Genomic DNA, 22,033 nt, shown 5'->3' on the forward strand with positions numbered 1-22,033 from the left:
GGGAAATACCACAGCAGCTACCCAAAATTTTACAGGTAAAATTTTTGTCTAGCTGCATCTTGTGGGTGGGTGTTCATGTTACTCTGAGCAATACTTTAAAGTGTTGAAAATTTCCAAAGTATAGTAAGAAATTTTTTTCTGGAGTCAACCTTGGCACTTCTTGTGTGTTCACTTTTTTTGGAATATTAGTTAGTGATATATATATATGTGTGTATATATATATATATATATATATATATATATATAATTTTAAACCAAATTTATATATAAATAAAAAAAAAGTGCTATATTTTCTGATATGATTACATAGCCACTAAGGAAATTGGCTCATTTTCAGAACTAAATTGACCAGGACAATTTCCCAGTAACTAGAACTTCCTAGAACTTCTTTTGTTTTTGTTTCAGAGTTCCTTGTAGGTATTGAAGTTTTTGTAGATAAAGAAAATTAAATCAGGAATGATTGAGTCACATATCATCTTAAAGAAAGATCACTGGTAGGTTTAGGGTTTCTGTGTTAGAAAGTTTGTATTGCAGGTCAGGAGCTGATGAGAATCCAAACCTGCAGAATGTTTTATTTGAAATAAGTTGAATGAATAATATTTAATTTATCTTTAACCTGTAACAGCTCATGTTTCATCAAAGAAAACAACCCAGCTTTAGATTTTGTAAGCACTTTGAAAATGCTGTGTGGCAGCCCCTGACAATGCATTGCTTGACCTTGCTGTGTGCCATTCTTCTAGCTAAAAGGCATGCAGGAGGCACACTGACAATAATCTCTCAGCTTGGCACTTTTGCAGTGAGAAGGGATTACTGTGTAAGCATGAGGCTTAACATACCATACCTTGTTGTAATTGCAAGTTCTAAGAAGGTCATCTCAGGTCTTTCATCCTTTGGGGTAGATGCTTTAAATTGTGTGCAGTTCATATTATAGCTTATTGGTTATTTGAGTTCTTTAAGTGCAAGTTTGTGGACACTATAACAGTAAATATAATTTGGAGGAAATACTTAATCTTATGAAAAATTCCAGTGTCTTAGCCAGAATTCTTCCACTCCCTTTATTGTGCAAAATTTTAATAGTGCAATTTCTATCTGCCCAGTCCCTGTCAGTATTAATAGATACTTGTAAGTCCTTGATATCCACAACCAGCTGCAAAAATCTATTTATATGTATTTGCTCACTCTTTCTATCTTGTTCCCTCACCTATGGTCCATGCTACTGGAATTGTTCAGTATCATAGTGACTGTGAGGATTTCAGAATGCATGAGTAACTTATAGTGTGTTTTAACAATTTTTGTGCCTGTTTGTCTCAAATTGATGATTTTGTTTTAAAATCAGGATTCTTTTGCTTTTTCCATTTCGATAAATCTGTATTACACTGGAATTCTAGAGGTAAGTGGTTCACAGGTAGGAACAACTTACTCATTGTCAGGGTTTCTGCATTTTAGAATATTTTCTCATTTTAACAGATTGTCCTACACAGTCATTTCTGAAAGTATTGATTTATGTAGTGAATACTAAACTCCCTAGTTTTACTCACTAAATAAAATGAAGGCAGTTTCTCCCTGTCTGTAGTGGTTTATCAGATCTCTTGAGAGGAACCTAAAGACGAGGGGTTGCCATCATTCTCTACACAGAGATCCATTTTTGCTGTCTCAGACTGGATGTTACTTGTGGTAGCTAAGTGAACTGAGCATCCGGAGTATCTGAAGTGTATGATATGGAATTTACCATATCATACACTTCAGATGTATGATATGGTAAATTCTGAAAGCAAGACTGTTAAAAAAAGTGCCTTCAAATGGCCTGTACATTGCAATTTTTCTGTAAACAGAACAATGGCATTGAAAAACTCGCTGTGAAACAGTTTGTTTTGGAAGTGTATCTACTGCCCATTTTGTGTGGCTCCCAAGAGGTGAAATGTAAATTCTTAAGAGGCTTGGGAAACAGTCAAGCTTGGGACAGCAGTAGGTGTTACGTGAGATAGAATTAATTTCAGAACTAAACCATGTTATTTAGTGGATCACACATTCAAGGGGCATGTCAAACATGAGGTTAATGTGAAGAATTTGGGCTTACAGAATGAATTCCAGAAGCAGGAGTTAAATTCTGCCCAAGTGCAGCAAACTATGCAAAATTGGGAATTCTTGTTTTGGCTTCCTTATGAGTTGTCTGGAATATGTCCATAACAGAGAATTTGAACAAATATGAGCAAAAAATCTTGGACTGAATTTGATTCAGATTATTTTATGGGTCATATGTTCCTTCCCACCACTTCAGCTTTTCCTGTGAAAAGCCAGTGAGTGTTTATAAGTTCTCTGCTTCTCTCGCGCATGTTTTTTGTGTATTTTGTACTTTAGTTTCTTTTTCGGTAGAATAGCATGTTGGATTTGCTTATTACAGGGGAAGATCTGCTAGATCTGCTAGAGGATTTTTACAGATAGAGCTTGCTTTTTTAATGGAAACATTTAATGGAAACATTTTAATGGAATCATGCATTTCCTAGGAACCTCACCAATCAGTCAGCCAGGAGACATGAAATACCATGGATCTGTTTTCTCAACAACATCAAGACTGCACTTGTAACATAAGCATTATACACACGGCTTATTATTTTTTCCCCCTTATTGTGGGGGGATTTTCATTTGGTTTTACATCCCTGGAGGACAAAGGCATGGAGACCAACTGTGCCAAGAAGAACTTGGGAATCAAAAGCCTGAAGTGACCTGGCAATGTGTGCTTGCGGCATCCAGAGCCCTGTGGGCAGCAGGGGAGGGAGGGGATTCTGCCCCTCTGCTCTGCTGAGACCCACCTGGAGCACTGCATCCAGCTCTGGGCTCCCAGCATAAAAAAGAAGGTCAGGGACCTTTCAGAGTGAGTCCAGGGAAGAGCCACAAGGATGCTCAGAGGTTTGCAGCATCTCTCATGCTGAGAGAATTGGGACCTGAAGAAGAGAAAAGACACTGAGGATTCCTTATTGCAGCCTTCCAGTACCTAAAGGAAGATGGAGACATTTTAGCAGGGTCTGTAGTTATTGAGTAAGGGGTCATGGTATTGAGCTAAAAGAGGGTTGATTTAGCTTAGATACACTTTTTTTTATGCTGAGGCCTGTAAAACACTGGAACAGGTTACCCAGAGAGAGATGGTACATGCCCCAGCTCTGAAAACAAAATTAAGTCCAGGCTGAACAGAGGTCTGTGCCATCTGACCTAGTTGAATATATCCCTGTTTGTTGCAGGGGCATTGGACTATATGGCCTTTACAGGTTCCTATCAACTTAAACTATTCAATGATTGTAAATAATAGGCATTCATAATGATTTCTGTCTTAGTGTAATCTAAGTGTCTCAGTGAACAAACCTACTATACTTACTGGAGTATCAGCATAGCACACCTGCAAGGTGGGACATTTTATCCTATTTAAAACATGCAAGCACAAAGGCATTTGTCATATTGAAAATTTTACAGCAGATATGTAGTAGATATGGGGTCTGGAATCTGGAGGTCTTTATATCTATGGACTGTGTTTTTCTTTTCTGACTCTTGCAAAAAAAAGTAATTGTACTGTTTCATCTGAATATATGAAGTTGCCATCTTTGTACTAGATTGGTATGAACTAAAAATATGTTGGTAACTGTCTGTTATAACCAAGTTGAAGATGCATATTGTTGTTAATCCATTTCAGATCGGTTAACAAGTTTATTATATACACAAGTAATAGCAATTTCGTTTGAATCATATAATCCAGACTTAAACTTTAGATTGTAGAAGGAATATTTTTCCTGTAACTCAAGGAATCTTTGTATAGTATAGAGTATCATCAGCAACTCCCTGTGAAGATCAAGAAATCTATTGAATAAGAAAAGATATCATAGGTTGTCTCTAATCTACATTTTCTACATGTTAGGAAGGAAGAAGGATGTCTGACATGTTAAATAATGTCAGTAAAAATCTGAAATTAGGCATTTCAGGAAGGTATGATGTTGACTTTTTGTGTTCTTTTTCTGTTCACACAGCTAAAATGTTCATATTGTCAAGACAATGAATCTTTGTCTTAGTCTGGGTTAAAAAGTGAAAGCATTGCTTCTTTGCACTCGTATACTTCAGGCTCCTTAAGGAATGACTGTAATAAGCGTTGGATTTAAATGGGTGACATTCTACTGAAAGCTGTGTTGAGATCTTTGTTCTTTTCCTGTATAACCCAGAGCTGAGCCATACGGAACAGTTATAGTTTGGTTGCTCTGTAGAAATCAATGCCTTTCTGTCTAGTTGTGTGTCCTGTCAGGTTTAATTGCAATAATTTGGAATTTTCAGACTACATTACATGTATGGAAATCAGTATTTTTAATACAATATGCTGGAGGGATTTCAGCATACATAGGTACTGTAGTAAAATATACCATATAAATGCATTCGAAGACAAGTATATTTCATAATTGTTGCACACAACATTTTACAATTAGTTGCTTTATGTTTCCAAATAAAACCAGGATATTCACACTGGTTACCATTTCTATCCTAGTGCTTAGTACTTGCCTTGAACATTTTGAAAATTATTGCAGTGTTGTTGTATATTACAACCATTTTAGCAATATGAGGTACATAATCTGGCCCTAATGCAGGCTTTCTTCTGCCATAAGCTTTAGATAAAAAATATACCTGAGTGAAGTATGAAGGAAGGTGTGTTTCTACCAAACATGGACCTCAAGTCCATAGAATATAAATGTATCTTTTCCTCTTTGCAGATGCATAAAGTCACTTAGCAATTTATCCTCATGTCACATTACATAAAATTGTGCTGCTATAAGAGAACTTAAATGTTAATGTTTTGAAGGTAATTTATGGGTGGCATGGGAGAATTAGTAATCGAAACAGTAATGGAATTGGAACCAGCTGTAGAAGCTACATAGGAAATTGTTCTTCCTTCCTGCAGTAACAGAGACATGCTGTAATTTTTAACCCTTGTCTCCCTGCCTTCACCCTGAGTTGCAGATCTTCTTTACATGACTAGCTGACAAACATAGACATGCACATATACTTTTAATTCCTTACCTAATTATTTGGTAAATTTGTGGACAACTGCAGTCGTTGTCACTGGGTGGGTTGTTATACATAAATTTCTGTCTCTCAAGATCCTGAAGTAAACTTTCTAATGAACATGTTTCACAACAACAGCGGTAGAACTGTTGAAAAGTGGAGTTTGTGGACATCTCTCTCTCTCTCTTGCACTGTAATGGTTTCATTTGCTGACAGTAGTGTGTTTGCTAAGACCAACAGGATCCCTAGGGAATGTGAGAAACTTCACCATCATTGCTGAAAGCCTTAGCAGATTCCTTGAAATAGGTATTATTTATTCCCATTTTTTTCAGATGAGGAAACTGAGGTATGTAGAGGTCAAATAAATAGCACAGTTAAAGGTCAAGGATTGGTCTACACCAATGGTGTATTTAAAAAAATTTGCTCATTAAAACACAAGCAATTTAAAAGAGGTGGCTTGATAACGAGGTTGACATTATACTTGTGTAGAGGTTGTATTATCCTGATGCTTGTGAAATTCTATGCTAACATGTTCACCAGAAGTCTTACAATGAGAATAAGGCTTCTTTTTGATAAGAGTTTCAGTTGTAGTAATACCATTTCTGTATTAAATAGCAATTCCACATATTGATCATATATTGGTTGCATGGTTTTTTGAAGTTTTGATGAGCCCAGGATTGTATTGCTGTTGATGGACTTAATTTCACTGGTTACCCAACTTTGAAAAGAAGCTTTAATACTTATTGTACTGCATATGTAATTTTAATTTAATTTCCAAAGAAGTGCATGTAACTAAAGTTGGGTGTTGCTGAATGAATTACAAAGGCTTAGTAATATTATTGACTTTTTAAATATATAGAAGGGAGGAATATTTTTTGAAAAAACATGTTTAACTTTGTACATATTTCTGAATTATAAGATACTTCATAAGTATTTTTATTTTGACAGAGGTTAAATGTAGAGAACAGTAAAGCTATTTTAAAGAGTGAAAAACATCTAAGTGTTCATGGTTTATCTTGGTGAGTCAGGTGAAAGAACTTCACACTCTTTATTCCCTAAAGTTTGCCAAATGGTGGTAATGATAAAGTATCTGTGTAGTTTAGATAAAGATGTTTTGGAGCAAGTTTAATGTAAATAATTAAGTGAACTGGCTAGCAGGCTGAAAAATGTTACGCATTAACAAATGTTAAGTTCAGTCTGGTCGTGCATCCTCTGTTTTGGATTTGGATTCTTTCATGAGTGTATTTTATGGCATATTCCTTGTGTTAGAAATCCCGCATGGACTCTGTGGTACAAAATTCTTCACACACTGAACGTAAACTAGGTGAATGCTTGTTCCCATCTGAACTAACCATTTGGCACTTCTACTCCAAAGACTTAAATTTCACAATTATTTGCCCCTTCTGATTTCATAATTAAGCTATGTTTTGGAAACCTACCAACCTGAACAGAGCTTTCAGAGTTTGTTTTATTTCTCCTCATTGTCAGCTGATCTATGGTTGTGTAAGTTGTTTTACTGTTGCAGAGTAAATGGGAGTATTCCATTGTGTTAAAACAAAGTGCTCTGTGTAGCTCTTAGGAATAACCTTAATAAAGGATATGCCTGACTGAAAATGCTAGAGATTTTTTTCATTCCTAACATGGCAGGTAGTAGTAATGTTTTGTATTCTTTTAATGTAGTAAAACAGTGGCTTGACTGAACAGGGGTGCTCTTTGGTGGTATGTGGCAGTTATACATACAGTTTCAGCAAATTTTAAGTATTTATACCCATTTGAAGCTGAGATGATAAAGATGAAACAGGTGGTTGATTATATGAGTGGAATGTAACTGGAATACTCAGCTTAAGTAAACCTGTCTCCCAGAAACTGTAGAGGAAACTTGAATGACACCAGGCAATTTTAGATTTAAATCGGTTTTATCAATGATTGTAACTTGTTTTAGAAAATGCTCAAAAGAATTTCTTTGGTGTACATTGTGAGAACAATTCCCAGGTCATAATCATTAGTATAAACTATGACTTCATAAATCAAAGGCTTATTACAAATTTAGAAATTTATCTGAATGAGATTTTGGAATTTAGATGAAAAATAGCAACCTCCTGAAATGTGTCTAGAAGTAGCCCCCAGAAGACAGGCAGACATTTTGCTGTACTTTAGAAGTATGATTTTTATGTCTAAAAATGGTGCTTGCAAACATGCCGAGATTCTGTTTGTAATACCTTTTCTAAACTGCTAAGCCACTGGAATATTTTCAGAAAGGGGTACGCTGGTAAGTGGTGTGAAAGGGAAGGGGAGAGTTAATTGATGTTACCTGTTGTGTTGTGGTACAGTCTCTGAATTATCATTTGACTCAACATCTAATATGTTGTATCTGGCCTATAGTAACAACAGAAATTTATTACTTTTAGGCAGTCATGTTGGAATAAAGATTTAATCTAAGGTCTTTTTCCTTGCTGATTGAACCTGACAAAATGCTTATGTTCAGATCGTAAGAGAACAATTACACAAATCTGTGAATGAGATGATGTTGGGAGAAACTAGCCACAGTTCTATTTCCATGTTGAATAATTAAATTTACTTCCTGTTGGTATTTGAAAGGAAGTTCCTCTGTTTAAAGCACCTTTTAATTCTTGAGTGCACACTGAAGCAGTATCTCTTAGTTCACTAAAATAAAGAATAATGTCTCCTTAATCTTCCTACACTTAAAATTCAGGATGTAAATATTCTGCACTGTTTTGACTTACCTAAATTAAAGGCTGGAAACCGGGAACAATATAATTTTGGAGGGCCCTTCCGATATTTCTGTTAATTTTGAGGGTTTTTTGCATTCATCATGCAATTATAGTTATCTATGTTTTTCCATAAGTAATGGATATTTTGGGTGTTTTGTGGGAATGCCAGACAAGATAATTCATACCAGTAGTATGCATGCATCCTCCTGTTTACCAGAATGTTTTCCTTTATATTCAGACCAGAAATTTACAAAATATAGACACACATGCCCTGATTCATCTAACATGATCAAGGCACCTATGCTAGGAATTCAGATGCTTTGCACTTTCCTGAATAATTCATGAAGAGGAGAGGTTTCGAAATAATCTTGTTTTTTGGTACACTTCTTCTTTAGTTATTTGCTTATTTTTGAAGACTGTATAGGAAGTGTGAAGAAAGTTGTTTCCATATTTACATGCATCACATTTAGAAACTCGGATTGTATGGATCTGGCCCAAACTGAGTTTAATAACATGCAAGTTTGCATGAGAATACATCTGTCAATTCTAACACCTAAAAGAGAGGAAATTAAAAGTTGTTGAAATGTCCTTTCAAATCTGTATGATTCTTTCTGCTTGGAAGTTTGTGGGTAATGCACTCCTGTAAACCCCAAAAAATGTACATTTTTCTGTTGCTGTAGAACAGCATCTTGCCCATCTCTGATACTGTGGTTTTTCATTCTTTATCTTTCTTTTCAGTGTTCACTGGTGCAACCTTAGTGTATATCTTACACATTTATTTTCAGTTTAATTTACAGAGGAGAAGAATGAAAAATTATGACTTGGTAAACCAGCCCATTTTACAAGTAGTATGGTTTTAATCAGTGCATGATTGTGGAACAAAACATGACATCACTGTGTGTTTGTTTGAAAAATGGGTTTAAAAAGAACAGAAAAAATAAATTAGAACACATACTACTGCCTTCACCTTTCACTGGTGTCATGGAAAATTCATCTGGGTGCCTAACAGCTGAAAACATTTATCTAGTTTGAAAAGAGGAATGAGGGATGTTTTCTTCCAGATTTGTGAAATTCTCCCCTTAATGTCCTTTTATCTTTCTTTAAATAATTTTTCAGACTTAATATTGAAGAACAGAACGGGGTTCTGTTCTCTCTGTTCATCATAACTAAAATAGTTGCTTAATTTCCTTCACTTGCATATTGAAGTTGGATATGAGGTAGAAAGGAAAAAATTGCGTTTTTGTGGGCCTGAGGTTGGTTCCAATGCAAGAAGGGTGTGCAAGTGTCCCACTGTGAAGTTTTATGGACTTCTAGAACTTCTTTACGCTGAAAAAAAAATTTAGATTGCATTTTAAGTGATGTGTGAGAGGGAATATTTGACCTGTAAACCAAACACATTGTGATACAGACAAGTAACAAGCATGAGTTGAAGCCTTCTGCTATTCGTATTAACATATGGTTGTGCCTAGATACTGCAGAACTTGGACCAGATTTCTTTGGTGATTGAGATAAACAGTGGCTTATCTCCAGAATTCACTGTTTTTCTGTGGTGTTTTATCTGTCTAAACATCACAGGCTGTCCATGGAGTCTCCCTCTCTGGAGATAGTCAAAACTTACCTAGCTGAACTCCTGTGTCACCTGCTGCAGGTGACCCTGCCTTGGCAGGAGGGTTGGACTGGATGAAATCCAGAGGTCCCTTCCAACACTGACCATTCCATGGTTTTGTGAAGAGCTTTTGCTCTTGTACCTTCTGCTTTGGGAATTATTGTGTCTTATATCCCATCCTTTCTGTTGTGATTGTTGATGAGTTGTCTGCCCATATTTTTTTCTTTAAGTGCTTTAAGAGCTTTCTCTTTCAATATGTAACATAATTTACAGCAGGAACATTTTTATAAGAAGATCATACATTTCTCTTTTTAACTTTTTCCTGTCATCTTGATTAACTTTCTTAACTGCACTTAGATTTTGAATGCTTTGCTGAAGAAAATAGCAGAAGGATAAATTTGCTAGTATCTGGTCACAAGGCAGATTTCAACACAGTCTGTATGCTGGTGTACAAAATAAAGGGTCTCAAAGGGTCTCAGATTTTCCTACCCTCCTTGCCTTGCCCCTCAGCAGTGTGACATTTGCTTTTCCATGCAAATCAGTCATTTTGGATGGGACGATAATAAGCTTTAAAATAACTTTCAAGAAAACATGAATATTTTGTATTTAAACAAAAGGCACAAAAATAGAAAATCCTTTTTTCTTAATTGCCAGAAGGACTGAGATTTGAACGATTAAAACATGGCCTTCTGTAGGGGGACGTTTCTGTAGGGGGATTAAGTTCTTAAGTAGATGGAGGCACTTGGATTACTGTTTATTGCTAGGGTTTGTTGTTCCCTTTCCACTTCCACCAGCTATTCCTGCTGCCCATTTAGTATTCCAGTCATTTCTGTCTGTCTTCAAATAAGGCAGTAATCATCTGTGTCAGACTACCTCTCTGATACTTGTTCTGCAAAACCTGTAGTTTCACTATAAATGGAGAAATCTCTGTGAAGTGTAGCTCTTGCCTCCTTCTCATCATTCCTGCCTATGAAAAGACAGTATTTTCCCTATGGCGTATATCAAACCAGAGCCCCAAAAGAGCAGAGTGTGCATACACTTGGAGCAGAAGGGTGCTTTTAGTATAGTAGAATCACTTAAAGTTATTGAATGGTTTGGATTGAAAGGGACCCTAAAGACTATCTCATTCCAATGTCCCTGCAACTAAACCAGGTTGCTTAGAGTCGCATCCAGGCCTGGTCTTAAAAACTTCAGGACTGGGGCATCCACAGCTTCTCTCAGCAGCCTGTGCTAGTGCCTCACCACCCTCACAGTAAATAATTTCTTCATAATATCTAACCTAAACCTACCCTCTTTCACAGTTTAAACCTATTCCTCTTTGTCCTAATGCAACATGTCCTTGTGGTAAGTCCCTCCAGCTTTTTTGAGGCCCCCTTCAGATACAGGAATAATGTTTCCTCAAAGCCTTCTCTTCTCCAGGCTAAGGCATGCTCCTGGCCTGTCCTCACAAGAGAAGTGCTCCAGCTCCCTGATCAATTTAAAGGCTCTCTTAAAGATATTTAAAGTAGGTAGTAGCCAAACCAGCTTTAACCTTTTCTCTTGCTCAAGGCAGGGAAAGTGCTCACCTTTTAGTTCAACCAGCAGTAGTTTTGCATTTTTTTTCTCCATGATGTGACATAGCTCTGCTCTCACGAATGATAGTCTTTTCAAGTTTTCAGGAATCCAGTGTTTCAGGAGAGAACTGAGAACAAAGGAGCTATCCAGATTTTTTTCCAGGACAGCATTTGATCTTGAAGTTGTCAAAGAAGGCAATTCCAAACACAGAGAAAAAAATAAGTAATTTTTCTCTGTAAATTATAGTATTGTAGTTTCCCAGAAAAGTTTCGATTTAAGGGCCTGATGTGTGAAAGATTACCTATAGCTTGCAAGTCTTTCTCATACAATATAATTTCCATTTATATACAAAACTCTGCAGACAGAACAGTTGAGGTTCTTCTAGGTATAAATGTGTAATTTTTCCCTTCTCTGATTGGGCCATGAAAGAGTAATTTTGGTTTATTTGATTTTTTTATTTTGTCTTTGATTTTTCTCAAGGCATTCTGGGGAGACTAATGTCATTTCAGCCTCTGGTTGCTAGTGATGTATTTTCTGAGTACTGTTTGAGAATTAGGAAACTCCCAAAAGGAACAAGGAAAAAAAATCCACAATATTTACAGACAGCGGTGCAGTAAATAGAATAGATTGTTTTTAGGCACAGGAGTATAACACTCAACCAGGGCTGGAATTCCCTGAAAGAATTGAAACTCCATACTGCAGATGTGATGCTGATTTGCAGTGTCCCTTTGCAGAAATTGCTTTTAAGGTAAGACTATTCATTTTGAGAAAAAACTGTGAATTTGTAGAATACTCTATTTCACAAATTTAATTTATATTAATCTTGTATTGAGAATTGAGAATTTTTGTAAAAATACTAGGAGATATGTCAACACCATAACTATATTCCTCTGTTTCTGCTGAAGCAGAAATTTAAAATATTGTCTTTTCCTCATGGGCTTTAAAAGAAAATAACAGCAACAACAAAAACATTCTGGAAATTCTGTAAAGATTTTATCTCCTGTAGTTTTAATCACTATACAAATGTTGCAGAACAGTATTAGTGAAATCATATAATCAGTTTGTGTAAAGTTTACATCTGAAATCTAAGCAACAGCTGAGGTCCTTGAAGTGCAGGTACATTTCAGACAAACTCTATCTTTTCATTTTTTTCACACTTACAGTAATATTCCAGTATACCTGATATCCATATGTTCAGTCAGCCTAAATGTATTAGCTGTGTTTCCCTTTCAAAGTGTGAACAAAAAAGGATTTTATGGTATTCATTATTCTTTGGAATGTAACTGGAAAAGTGCAGTAGTGCTGGTAGTTGCATCTGATTATCTTGTGTGCTTATAGGCATGTGCTGTGGCACATTAGAGATACAGCATTCTGAGTTATTTAGGAAGTTTATGGTTAACTAAAATAGAATAAGCCATCTTGGTTTTTTGTAAATATTTAGCTAATTTGAAGATGTTATGCCAAGATATGTTCCTGGATGTTGTTATCTTAATTTTTTTGTTTTGAATAGTCTAAACAGTTACTTTAACTGTCATGCATCCCTCGGACACTGTAGAGCTTAGCACCAGTAGCAGTCGCCAAGTGTCTGACTTTTAGGCTCAGAATGTTTGATTTATCAGGTGGCAGAATATATTCCTGTCTGTTCTTATTCCCTAAAATGAGTAGCCAGAATACTGTTTAATGTGAGTGTGGTGTAAAGCAAAAATGTTTTCATGTTAATGCTTCACTCTTCTCATAAAAAGGGGATTTAATTATTGTCACCTTTTCATAAAAAAGGGGATATAATTATTGTCACTAGCAATTAAAGTAAGTTTGTTCTAGATGATTTTGTTTATTAATAAATAATTTTTTCTTTGACTTACTGAAAGACCTCTCAAAGTAGTTAAGATACCCTCTAAAAATTAAATTCAGTGCTGACATGATATAGACATACAATACCTACCTTTGTGGTAAGGTACATGAAATGAAGAATTCTATAATATTCCAAGGCAGAAATGCAACCTTGCAGTGATTAAGGCAGTGTTTTCTATGAAAGCCTTTGATTCACAAAAATAGCACATCTTTTGTTGTGCGTGATGGCTGCTGTGGATGAATCTTGGAAACTGTTTGCTTTTCATACTTTGGTTTTTATGGAATGTTCTTGGAATACAAGTGCAGGCAATGGCTGCTGAGCAGTTTTTTGCATCCCAAGAAACTGCAAATACCAGTTTATAGTGTAGGGAATGATGGAACATTGTAAACCTAATTTGTATTATAATTATACCTTTGTCTGTGTCCTTTGTAGTGTCAGTTGAACAATAAACTCATTTTCATAATCACAGCTTCGCTTGAGAATTTTGAGTTACAACTGCTTCTCAGCTTCTAAACCACTGAGTCTTTGAAAGTGTCACTTGGTGCCATGTGGGCTATACCTGTCAGGATGTCATGTGTAGCTATTGGTAAACCTTTACTGTTACCTTGTGGTGGGCTGACCTTGGCTGCATGCCAGGTATCCACCAGGCTGCTTTATCACTCCCATCCTCAGCAGGGTGGAGTGGGAGAAGAGAAGAAGATGGAAAAAAGTCACATGGATTGAGATAAAGGCAGCTTAATGAAGTAAAAATGAAGTCCACACATGGAAACTAGGGAAAGCAGAAGATTTTTTCTCTACTTCCCGTTAGCAGGGGATGTCTTGTTGCTTCCCAGTAGGGCTTCAGAGAGCAAAGTGGATGCTCTGGAAGACAAGTTATGAAAGCACATGAACAGGCTCCATGCCCTCCCGCCTTACAGACTATCTCATTTCAACCTCTCAGCCACGGGCAGAAGCACCTTCCACTAGACCGAGTTGCTCAGAGCATCATCCAACACAACCTGGAACATTTCCAGGCATGAAACATCCACAGCTTCTCTGGGCAACCTGTGCCAGTGCCTAACAACCCTCACAGTAAAGAATAATGTCTAATCTAAATGTACTCCCTTGTAGTTTAAGTAAAGTTAGAAGAAGGGTAGGTGTAGCTAAACCAAAGATAATGAAAGTTTCAGTTTTATCAGAGAAATAAAAGATGGAACTGATAAAGAAGATAAAAAAGTATGACGGTAATCAGCCTGATCCTATAGAGATGTTTCTGTGAAGCGTGAAAAGTAGTGAAGGGATTGGCAGAGATGGATAAGGCAGAAGATTTAATGTGTAGTATAAAATGTGCCTAAAATTATTTTAAAATCATACTTGGCAACAGAAAATTATAGCAAAGATGTCAGGCACCAAGAGGATAGATAGAGTCTATTTTAGGAAACTGGAGTGGTGCCAGATAAATAAGCATTTTGAGGGTAATGATTCACATGACCTTCGTAGAAAGTTGCTCAAAAGTACTTGAGTATTTCCATTACATTTCTTTCTGTATGAACAATATCTTCCAAAGAGAAAAAAAAATATTTTTGTGTTTTAGTCTTAAGATGGTGTCATATTTTTAAAACAATTATTTGTCATATTTTTGGGAGTCTATCCATGCAAATATAAGTGTGAAATCAGTCTCTGGTTTATGATTTTCCCATTTCTCCTCCTCGTGTTACAACTGGTGTGATGGAGACCTTCTTACTTTTACAGATATTGCTTTAGAGCGTTTTTTGGGGATAGCACTGTTTTCACAGAGGTGAATTTTCTTTTTTTTACAGAACCCTGTCAAGAAAATCCCAGATTCTCATGAAATTACACTCCAACATGGAACAAAGACAGTAAGTAATAACATGTTTTCAACCATTTGTGCTTTTCTAGAATTGTTAACAAATACTTAACAAAGTTAAGTAAAAAGTTCAAAAAGCAGTTAAGCTAAAGTTCAAAAAGCAGTTTTTTTCCTTGATTTGTTATTTTAGTCAGTCTTTTTTCTTAGTGCAGTTGAAAGTGTGTTTCATGACTACCACTTCAATTTCTTGTAATAACCTAAATATGGCTCAGTTTGACTCACTTGTAATCTTACTTTCATCAAGTATGTTCTCTGTAATTGTTAAGAGTTTTTCTTCTAGGATGGACCTTCCTAATATGTAGACATGGGTCTAATCTAGACCTTTCTTTGGTCGTGGGTTTAAAGGAAAATGTTATTGCCAACAATTTCTCTGCAGCTAATACTTCATTTTACTTCAGTCTTCTAGTGCCTTTTATATACTATTCTTAATTTCTTGAGATCTTGTTCTTCCTTGTCTTTGACTGCATCTTTTCTAGTTTTTATCTCCAGTACTGCTCCTTTGCTTTTTTTAAAGAACCACAAGCAAACTTGGAAGTGTCTTTTTCTGTGCTATATATTTCTATCTCTGTATAATTAAATTGTTTTTGTGGGCTGATTGACATGAAAGAGATGCAATGCATTACACTAAAGAAAATAGAGTGGATTTTTCTACACATTGTGCATGCAACTGCTTTGCATATTAATTTCTATAACTATTAGGTTTTGCAGAGTATTGTACTAGTGCAAATCAGTTTCCTATTTTACGTGTGACAGTAACTGCTTCTGCAGTATGTTTCTTGAATACATGCCCTAACAAACTTTGTTAGGTAAATTTTTTTGATTTATTTTTCTCTATATTAAACCAGTAAATCTTTTCATGACTTCTTAAAGAGTAAGCTCATGTTATTTCTAACTAAAAGGCCTTGTAAAGTGGAAGTTACAGTTCTGGAAGACTTCTGAGATATTTTGACTGCAGAAGAATGCAGCTGTCATCACCTTAAACAGAGGTGAATTGTAATGTGGGATATATATAGTGCAGTTGGATTAGACTGGATGCAGTAAATTAAACATATTGAAAAAAAAATCTCTTCTGTAGAAGGGTTGTCTATTTTTTTTTGTTTGTTTTAGAATAGTGAAACCATTTACCCCTGACCTTACACGCATAAGGATGGGAGTAACTTCATGTCTTGATTTTTCTGTTTTGCCCCAATTTTTTACGTACAGTCTTCTCATTTTGTTCATACAGTGTACTGTATTTCAGCTAAGCTTATGTATCCCATCTGTACCTCTTCAATCTTATGAATGTGGATTTGATGATGACTTTATTCCTGTGCAGCTGAGAAATCTCAGGAAAGATTTCCCAACCTAGAGAGTCTTCCCAGAAACGTGATTAATTTCCCAGTTGTATTGCTTGTACAGTGTAATAGGAATTACTGTTCCCAATGAAACTTCATATATATTTTTTATTTCTCATTGTAGTTTTGATATATAGGTGGGTATGAGAAAGAATATGACATTTGTACTTTATAATATCTCATTTCACAACTGCTCCCTCATATAAAAGTTACTGAATAGAACACTTGAGTGTTCTGATTAATCTGGAGATGCCCAGTTTTTCTACATGTCAGAAATCATGAAAGAAATGGCTAGGGTTCCAAATTTCCATTTAAGTTGTAAAAGGGGCATATTCTTTTTAGAAACATAAGAGATAACACATTTTAAAATATTTCTGCAAGTGAATGCCTCTGAATTACAGCAGTACATTTAGACTAAAGAGGAATCAGTTGCCTGGTGAATAGGACCTTCATTTTTGCCACATCTTGGTTTTCTTGAAAGTACTATTTTCAGACAGTTGGCTGTATGAGGGCATTGTATATATGAAATACTGTGAGGTACCTGAGTTACAGACTCACAGACTTTTCTGACTTGGAAAGAGCCTCAGAAAGATGATCAAGTTCAAGCCCTGGCTGTGCACAGCACCATCCTTAAGAGTCACACCATGTACCCAAGAGCATTGTCCAAACACATTTTGTACTCTGTCAACTGCTGTGACAACTTCCATGGGGAGCCTTTTCCAGTACCCAAGACTTTTCCTCTCATGAAGCCATGCTGGTGGTGACTGATGACAGCATTGTCCTTCTTCTTGCCCTTCTTGAAAACTGGGACAACTTTCATCAGTTTCCAATCAGCTGGGACATCTCCCGATTCCCAAAACTGTCTGAAAGGCTTTGGAATAAAGTCAGCCAGCTCTTTGAGGATTCTCCGATGAATCTCCTCAGGCTCCATAGGCTGATGTAGGGATCCACTTGGAGCAGCAGATCCTGCACAATTTCAGGATTGGCTGGGAGCTGAATCCTTTAATGGGCCGATATTATTTCTACACTTTAACCATATTAATGGTTAAAGTGTAGAAATATGCCTTTAATCATCAATAAGCTTGAAATAAAAAAAGTTCTTGTTTTCCCCATGGTTCTGGGCAGCTTCAACTCCAGCTGAGCTTTAGCTCCACAGATTTTCTCCCTGCAGTAATAAGCAGCATCTCTGTATTCTTCCCATGTCACCTGACTTCGCTTTCACTGGGCATATACCTTTCTTTTTTGCCTTACTTCCAAGAGAAAATCCCATGTCAGCCAAGCCGGACTTCTGCCTCACCTGCTTGACTTCCAACATTGGGGAATACCCTGCTCCTGCCGTAGGAGGTGAGGCTTAAAAGGTGGCCATCACAGAGCTGGTCAGCAGCAGTGGGAACCTAAAGGAGAAGCTGACTAGAAATGAGTCTTTGATAAGATAAGGAATAGCTAAGTGAACTTCTCCTCCATAAAACTGGAAAAAGAAAACTCAAAAGAAGCCCATACTAATTCGTGTAGGGAAATCTAAATGCTAGGGGAGCAAGTTGTCCATCTTAAAGAATAAATTTCATTAATACATGTTGTTTTTATGGGGACAGTTGTTTTCTGTAGGTTACTTTTTTCATGAACTTGTTTCCACGCTTTAAAATATTTTCTGTGGGAACTATTCAACAGTTTACATAAGTTTTAAAAGTCTCCATAACACAGTGTATATAGATGTATACTAAAGCTTTGAGAAAAAAGTACAGTAGTAGACTGATATATCTTTGAGACAAATTTTTTTTGGTGGTATTACTATGTGTCTGCATTAAATCATTGTTCCTGTCAGTACTTCTCATGTATATGTGTAAAGAAGATACATACCGGTGAGCGTCTTCTGTGTAAAATTCTTGGTATTTTTGTACATCCATATCTAGAATTTTTAATACAGTTTTAGGCATCTGAAAGTAATTCCCTTGAGTTCTTTTCTTCCCCGAAGACATTCAGTGTTGCTAACCCGTATTCATGATATTATTCTCAGGCATTACCCTCCACTCAGAAATGAAGGGTTTTTTTGTCTTTTATTCTGTATACAGTGTTTTTGTTTGATTGGGTTTTTTTCCACATGGTTTTGTATAGGTCAAATGTTCTTGGTGAATTCTTTTTCCTTCAGAATTTTCTGTTTTATTTCTTTCAGTGTTTTTCCTGACATTTTGTATAACATTATTGTTAGTAGTATTAGTATTATCATCATCATTACCATTATGATTTCTGCTACTACTGGTACTACTAGTAATAGTACTACTTTATTGTGTTGTGTTATCTTTCTTCTTGCTGAAAGGGTTTTTCAGTGTGATGATTATCTGTCTTATAAATGTGGGATGACCCATGTTTTTGTTTTGTTTTTGTTAAAAGTAATCTGCTGGTTATAGTCTAGGTTTTACCCATGGGCTCCATTAAAATGCAAGCATGAATTCCATCTTAGTTTTATCTTTTAATGAAAACTTCTTCAGGCATTTTAACAATTCAGATTAGGTGTAATTTTGAGTAATTCCAAAAATACACCAGTTTTATATTTTTGATAGAGCGTTTCATCACTCTCTTATGTAGATGACTTTGTTTTTTGAGAATTAATCTCTTGGTATCTAAATTAATTTAGCACATTGTTCAGCACATCTTATATTAATGTTTGAAATCATAGTAGTAAATACATTATTTTCATAACTGTGAGAGGAAAAGAAATAATTTTGAAGGTAAATGATTTTAAATAATTATTTTATATAATTTCAAGTGAAGTGCCTTCTGTTACCTTATTTCTCTATATAGTGATTTTAACACTACTATTTATTTTAGTAGATGAAATAGTATATATTGTACTATAGAACATTACCATTCTTCAAATAGAGAATTAAAACAGATTTTCAATAAAATTCCTGTTTTACTTGATCTATGATTTGAGAATAACAGATGAGAATAATAAGCATTAGAATTCTTTCCTCAGAATTTTGAATAGCTCTGAGAAGCTGGTTTTGTTAATAAAAGAAATGGGTTTTGAGAAGTTATTTTACCTATTTTGTTACAATAGTATATTTTAAAAATCTGTGATTTAAAAAAATCAAGTTTATACCCTGTTTTATTCTTCTCTTTCTTTTTCAGAAGAGAAATTTAACTAAGCAAAGTGTATATGCACATGAGCTGTCTTGAATAAACTTAGGATCTTAAACTGGTGAATGTTAAACACCATTTTTTTACCTTGCTAGAAATACTTTTTGTACTTTTCATAGAAGCATAGAGTATAGTTTTCTTCACAGAAATACTTAGCCACATTTTGCAATGAGATGATTAGGAAATAATCACTGTAAACTATTTTTTTCTCAGCTGTCTTAAGTGGTTTTTTCAGACTGTAATTGTTATTTCCATTCTTACTACTACTTCAAAAGTACTAAAACTTTATCAAGGTAGTGAAATTTCAAAATTAAAATATAGCTAAGATATTTAGGTAAGAAACCAGTGCTCTGGGTTGTTTGAGGCTTGGGTTTGGTTTTATTTTTTAACTTTAGTAGCAGTTTATGTTTTGGTGACACCTTGAAAGATTGTGGAAAAAATAAAAAAGCTTGAATAATTATGATTATATATTTTTTTTCTTTACAGGTTTCTGCTTTGGGGTTGGATCCTTCAGGTGCTCGTTTGATAACTGGTGGATATGATTATGATGTAAAATTTTGGGATTTTGCTGGAATGGATGCCTCTCTCCAAGCTTTTCGGTCACTCCAGCCTTGTGAATGGTAGGCATGAAGGCTGCCTTTTGCACTTAATGTTTCATGTGAAGCTCCTGGTAGAATGCACAAAAGCCTTGTAAGACAGCTTGTTTAAAAGGCTCTTGAATACCAAGGAATGTGAACCTAAGAACTTGTCTGCTTATTTATTTTCCTGCTTTTTGAAGTGACTTGTATATTTTCCCCTTTTAGAAAGCTACAGGTGAATTTGCCAGTGCAATTGTGAATAGCACATCAGAAAAGAAATTCTCAAAGACAAGTTGACTATCATAGTTGTAACTGACAGAATATATATTCTATATGTATTCTGCTTATATAAAAACTAATTAAGAGAAGAAGCAACTTAAAACAATTGGTCCCTTTGTGGGGAGCCTGTCTAGTTCCTGGCAGGATTTCTGAAGGGAAGGGTGATTTATTTAATTTTCATGAAGTCCTGTGTTTCAGAAAGCACTGGTCCTTTGCATTGCAGTTATCACTGAAAAACAATGTAGTGTGAAATGCTGTCTTTCTTAAAGAAAAAATATACTTATTTGCATTTATTTCTATGTTTCTGTATATGCAAATTGAAAAGAAAATGCAGGAAGCATTTTAAGAGAGTTATTTCCATACTATCTGTATTGTTCACTGGTAATTTAGAAAGTAAGTGAAGTGAGTTCATTTAATTATTCCAGAGCACTGGAATACAGAACTCCTTCAACAGTAGTGCACACTGAACTTATGTAGCATAAAATAAAACACAGTAGTTTTAGCAAGGTACTTTTTGATCTGGCTTATGTGGTACGGTTTGTAAGGTACTCTGGTGTGATTGAAAAAGGGATTGAAATTTATTATACACAGAGTAAGCAGTACTTAGAATGTCTATTTTTAATCATTACTGTCTTAAAAAGCTACAGCTGAGTTCTGGTCAGTTTGGAAGGCTAGAATGCGTGTAACTGACTACAAATATGCCAAAATCTAGATAATGAAAGATGAGGAGAAGTTAGGACTGTTATCCTTAACAGGAGCAAAATAGAAAGGGATTCTACTGTTGTTCTGAAGTCTGAAAATCAGAAAAATAAAATGTTTGCTTTAATGCATTATGCAGTTCCAATCTCTTTTACAGATCTTGACTTCTTATAATAAGCTGACAAATTATACATTTACTTTGAAAACATAATTAAGTAAACATGCCACTTAGGAACAAATCAATAAAAAAAAATTTTCGCATGTGAAGTGACATTCAGACTTTTCTGACATGAGTTTCATTTAGATCATTAGTTAGCAGGATATAATTGGTGTTGTCCTTCCTCTGGCATAACTGAGCAGAAAGAGCTGACAGTCTTTACTCCCACAGTAGAAAATTATTTTAATGAAGCATTTTCAAGTTTAGCAGAAGAGTGCATTCAAATTTAGTAGTACATGCTAATAATGGTGTAAAACATAAATATTGTATAAAAACCACAAGTAGATTATATGTTAATGTTCTATTTCAGGAAGAGTTTGCAGATAAACTGGTAAGCTCCTTTTAGCAAAAAACTAATGGTAAAATATGAACTTAAAATACTTGTTATTCTTGACACTCTTCATTTATTGTGTTGCAAGAACCTCACAAGTATTTTATATAAATGTTCATTTTGAAATTCTTGTGATTTTAATACCTTGATGTATAAATAAAGTACTTAAAACATAAACATGAAGTAATATTAAAAATAGACTTGACTGGTGTGAGGTTTGGAAATGATGCAAGTCTCATGAACTAATTTTGGGGGTTTAAAAAGTTATCATTCAAATATAACTTCTGTGTCTTTTTCTAAACGTAAAACTGTAACTATATCTCTGTCTGGTAAAAAGATTCAGCTTCAAGTTCTTTCATGCTGACATTGAGACAAGCTGGTGAATACTATGTGGAATATTATATAACTTGTGTCCAGGTGTATATATGTTCTTATATTACTTTTTTCACTATGAAGTTTGTTATTGACGGGCTATTAGCATTCACAGACTTGAATTTCAAAGAATTCTGAGGAGTTCTGGTATGGAAACATTAGGTGTTAGCAGAAATCCAGATCTGAAGCCATAAATTTAATTTCATTTTAAGAATGAAGGAGCCTGAGATCAATTCTGTATTGTCAACGCTCCATTTTGTAGCATAATATCAGGTTACTCTGCTAATTTCTCCTTAGATTTGTGATGTAAAGTTAAAAAAAACAACAGCCTGACACAAAGCTAGTACTTTCAAGCCATACCTTAGTGTTAAGCCAAAAGCAAGTGTGAGGCAAAGTTGTTATGGAGAAAATATTTATGTGTCATGATTCTAGCCATTTAT

The 22,033-nt window shown here is 35.3% G+C and overlaps 1 protein-coding gene across 1 annotated transcript in view; it reads left to right on the forward strand.

Moving 5' to 3' along the window:
• Positions 1-22,033, forward strand: part of WDR70 (WD repeat domain 70) — a 125,779-nt gene that overhangs the window by 18,025 nt on the left and 85,721 nt on the right. The window contains exons 6-7 of the mRNA XM_068176283.1: positions 14,578-14,637; positions 19,604-19,737. Of these exons, the coding sequence (XP_068032384.1) occupies positions 14,578-14,637; positions 19,604-19,737 (194 nt within the window). The remainder of the gene's footprint in view (positions 1-14,577; positions 14,638-19,603; positions 19,738-22,033) is intronic.

Source organism: Anomalospiza imberbis, chromosome Z (assembly GCF_031753505.1).
Source record: "Anomalospiza imberbis isolate Cuckoo-Finch-1a 21T00152 chromosome Z, ASM3175350v1, whole genome shotgun sequence".
Classification (NCBI taxonomy): domain Eukaryota; kingdom Metazoa; phylum Chordata; class Aves; order Passeriformes; family Viduidae; genus Anomalospiza; species Anomalospiza imberbis.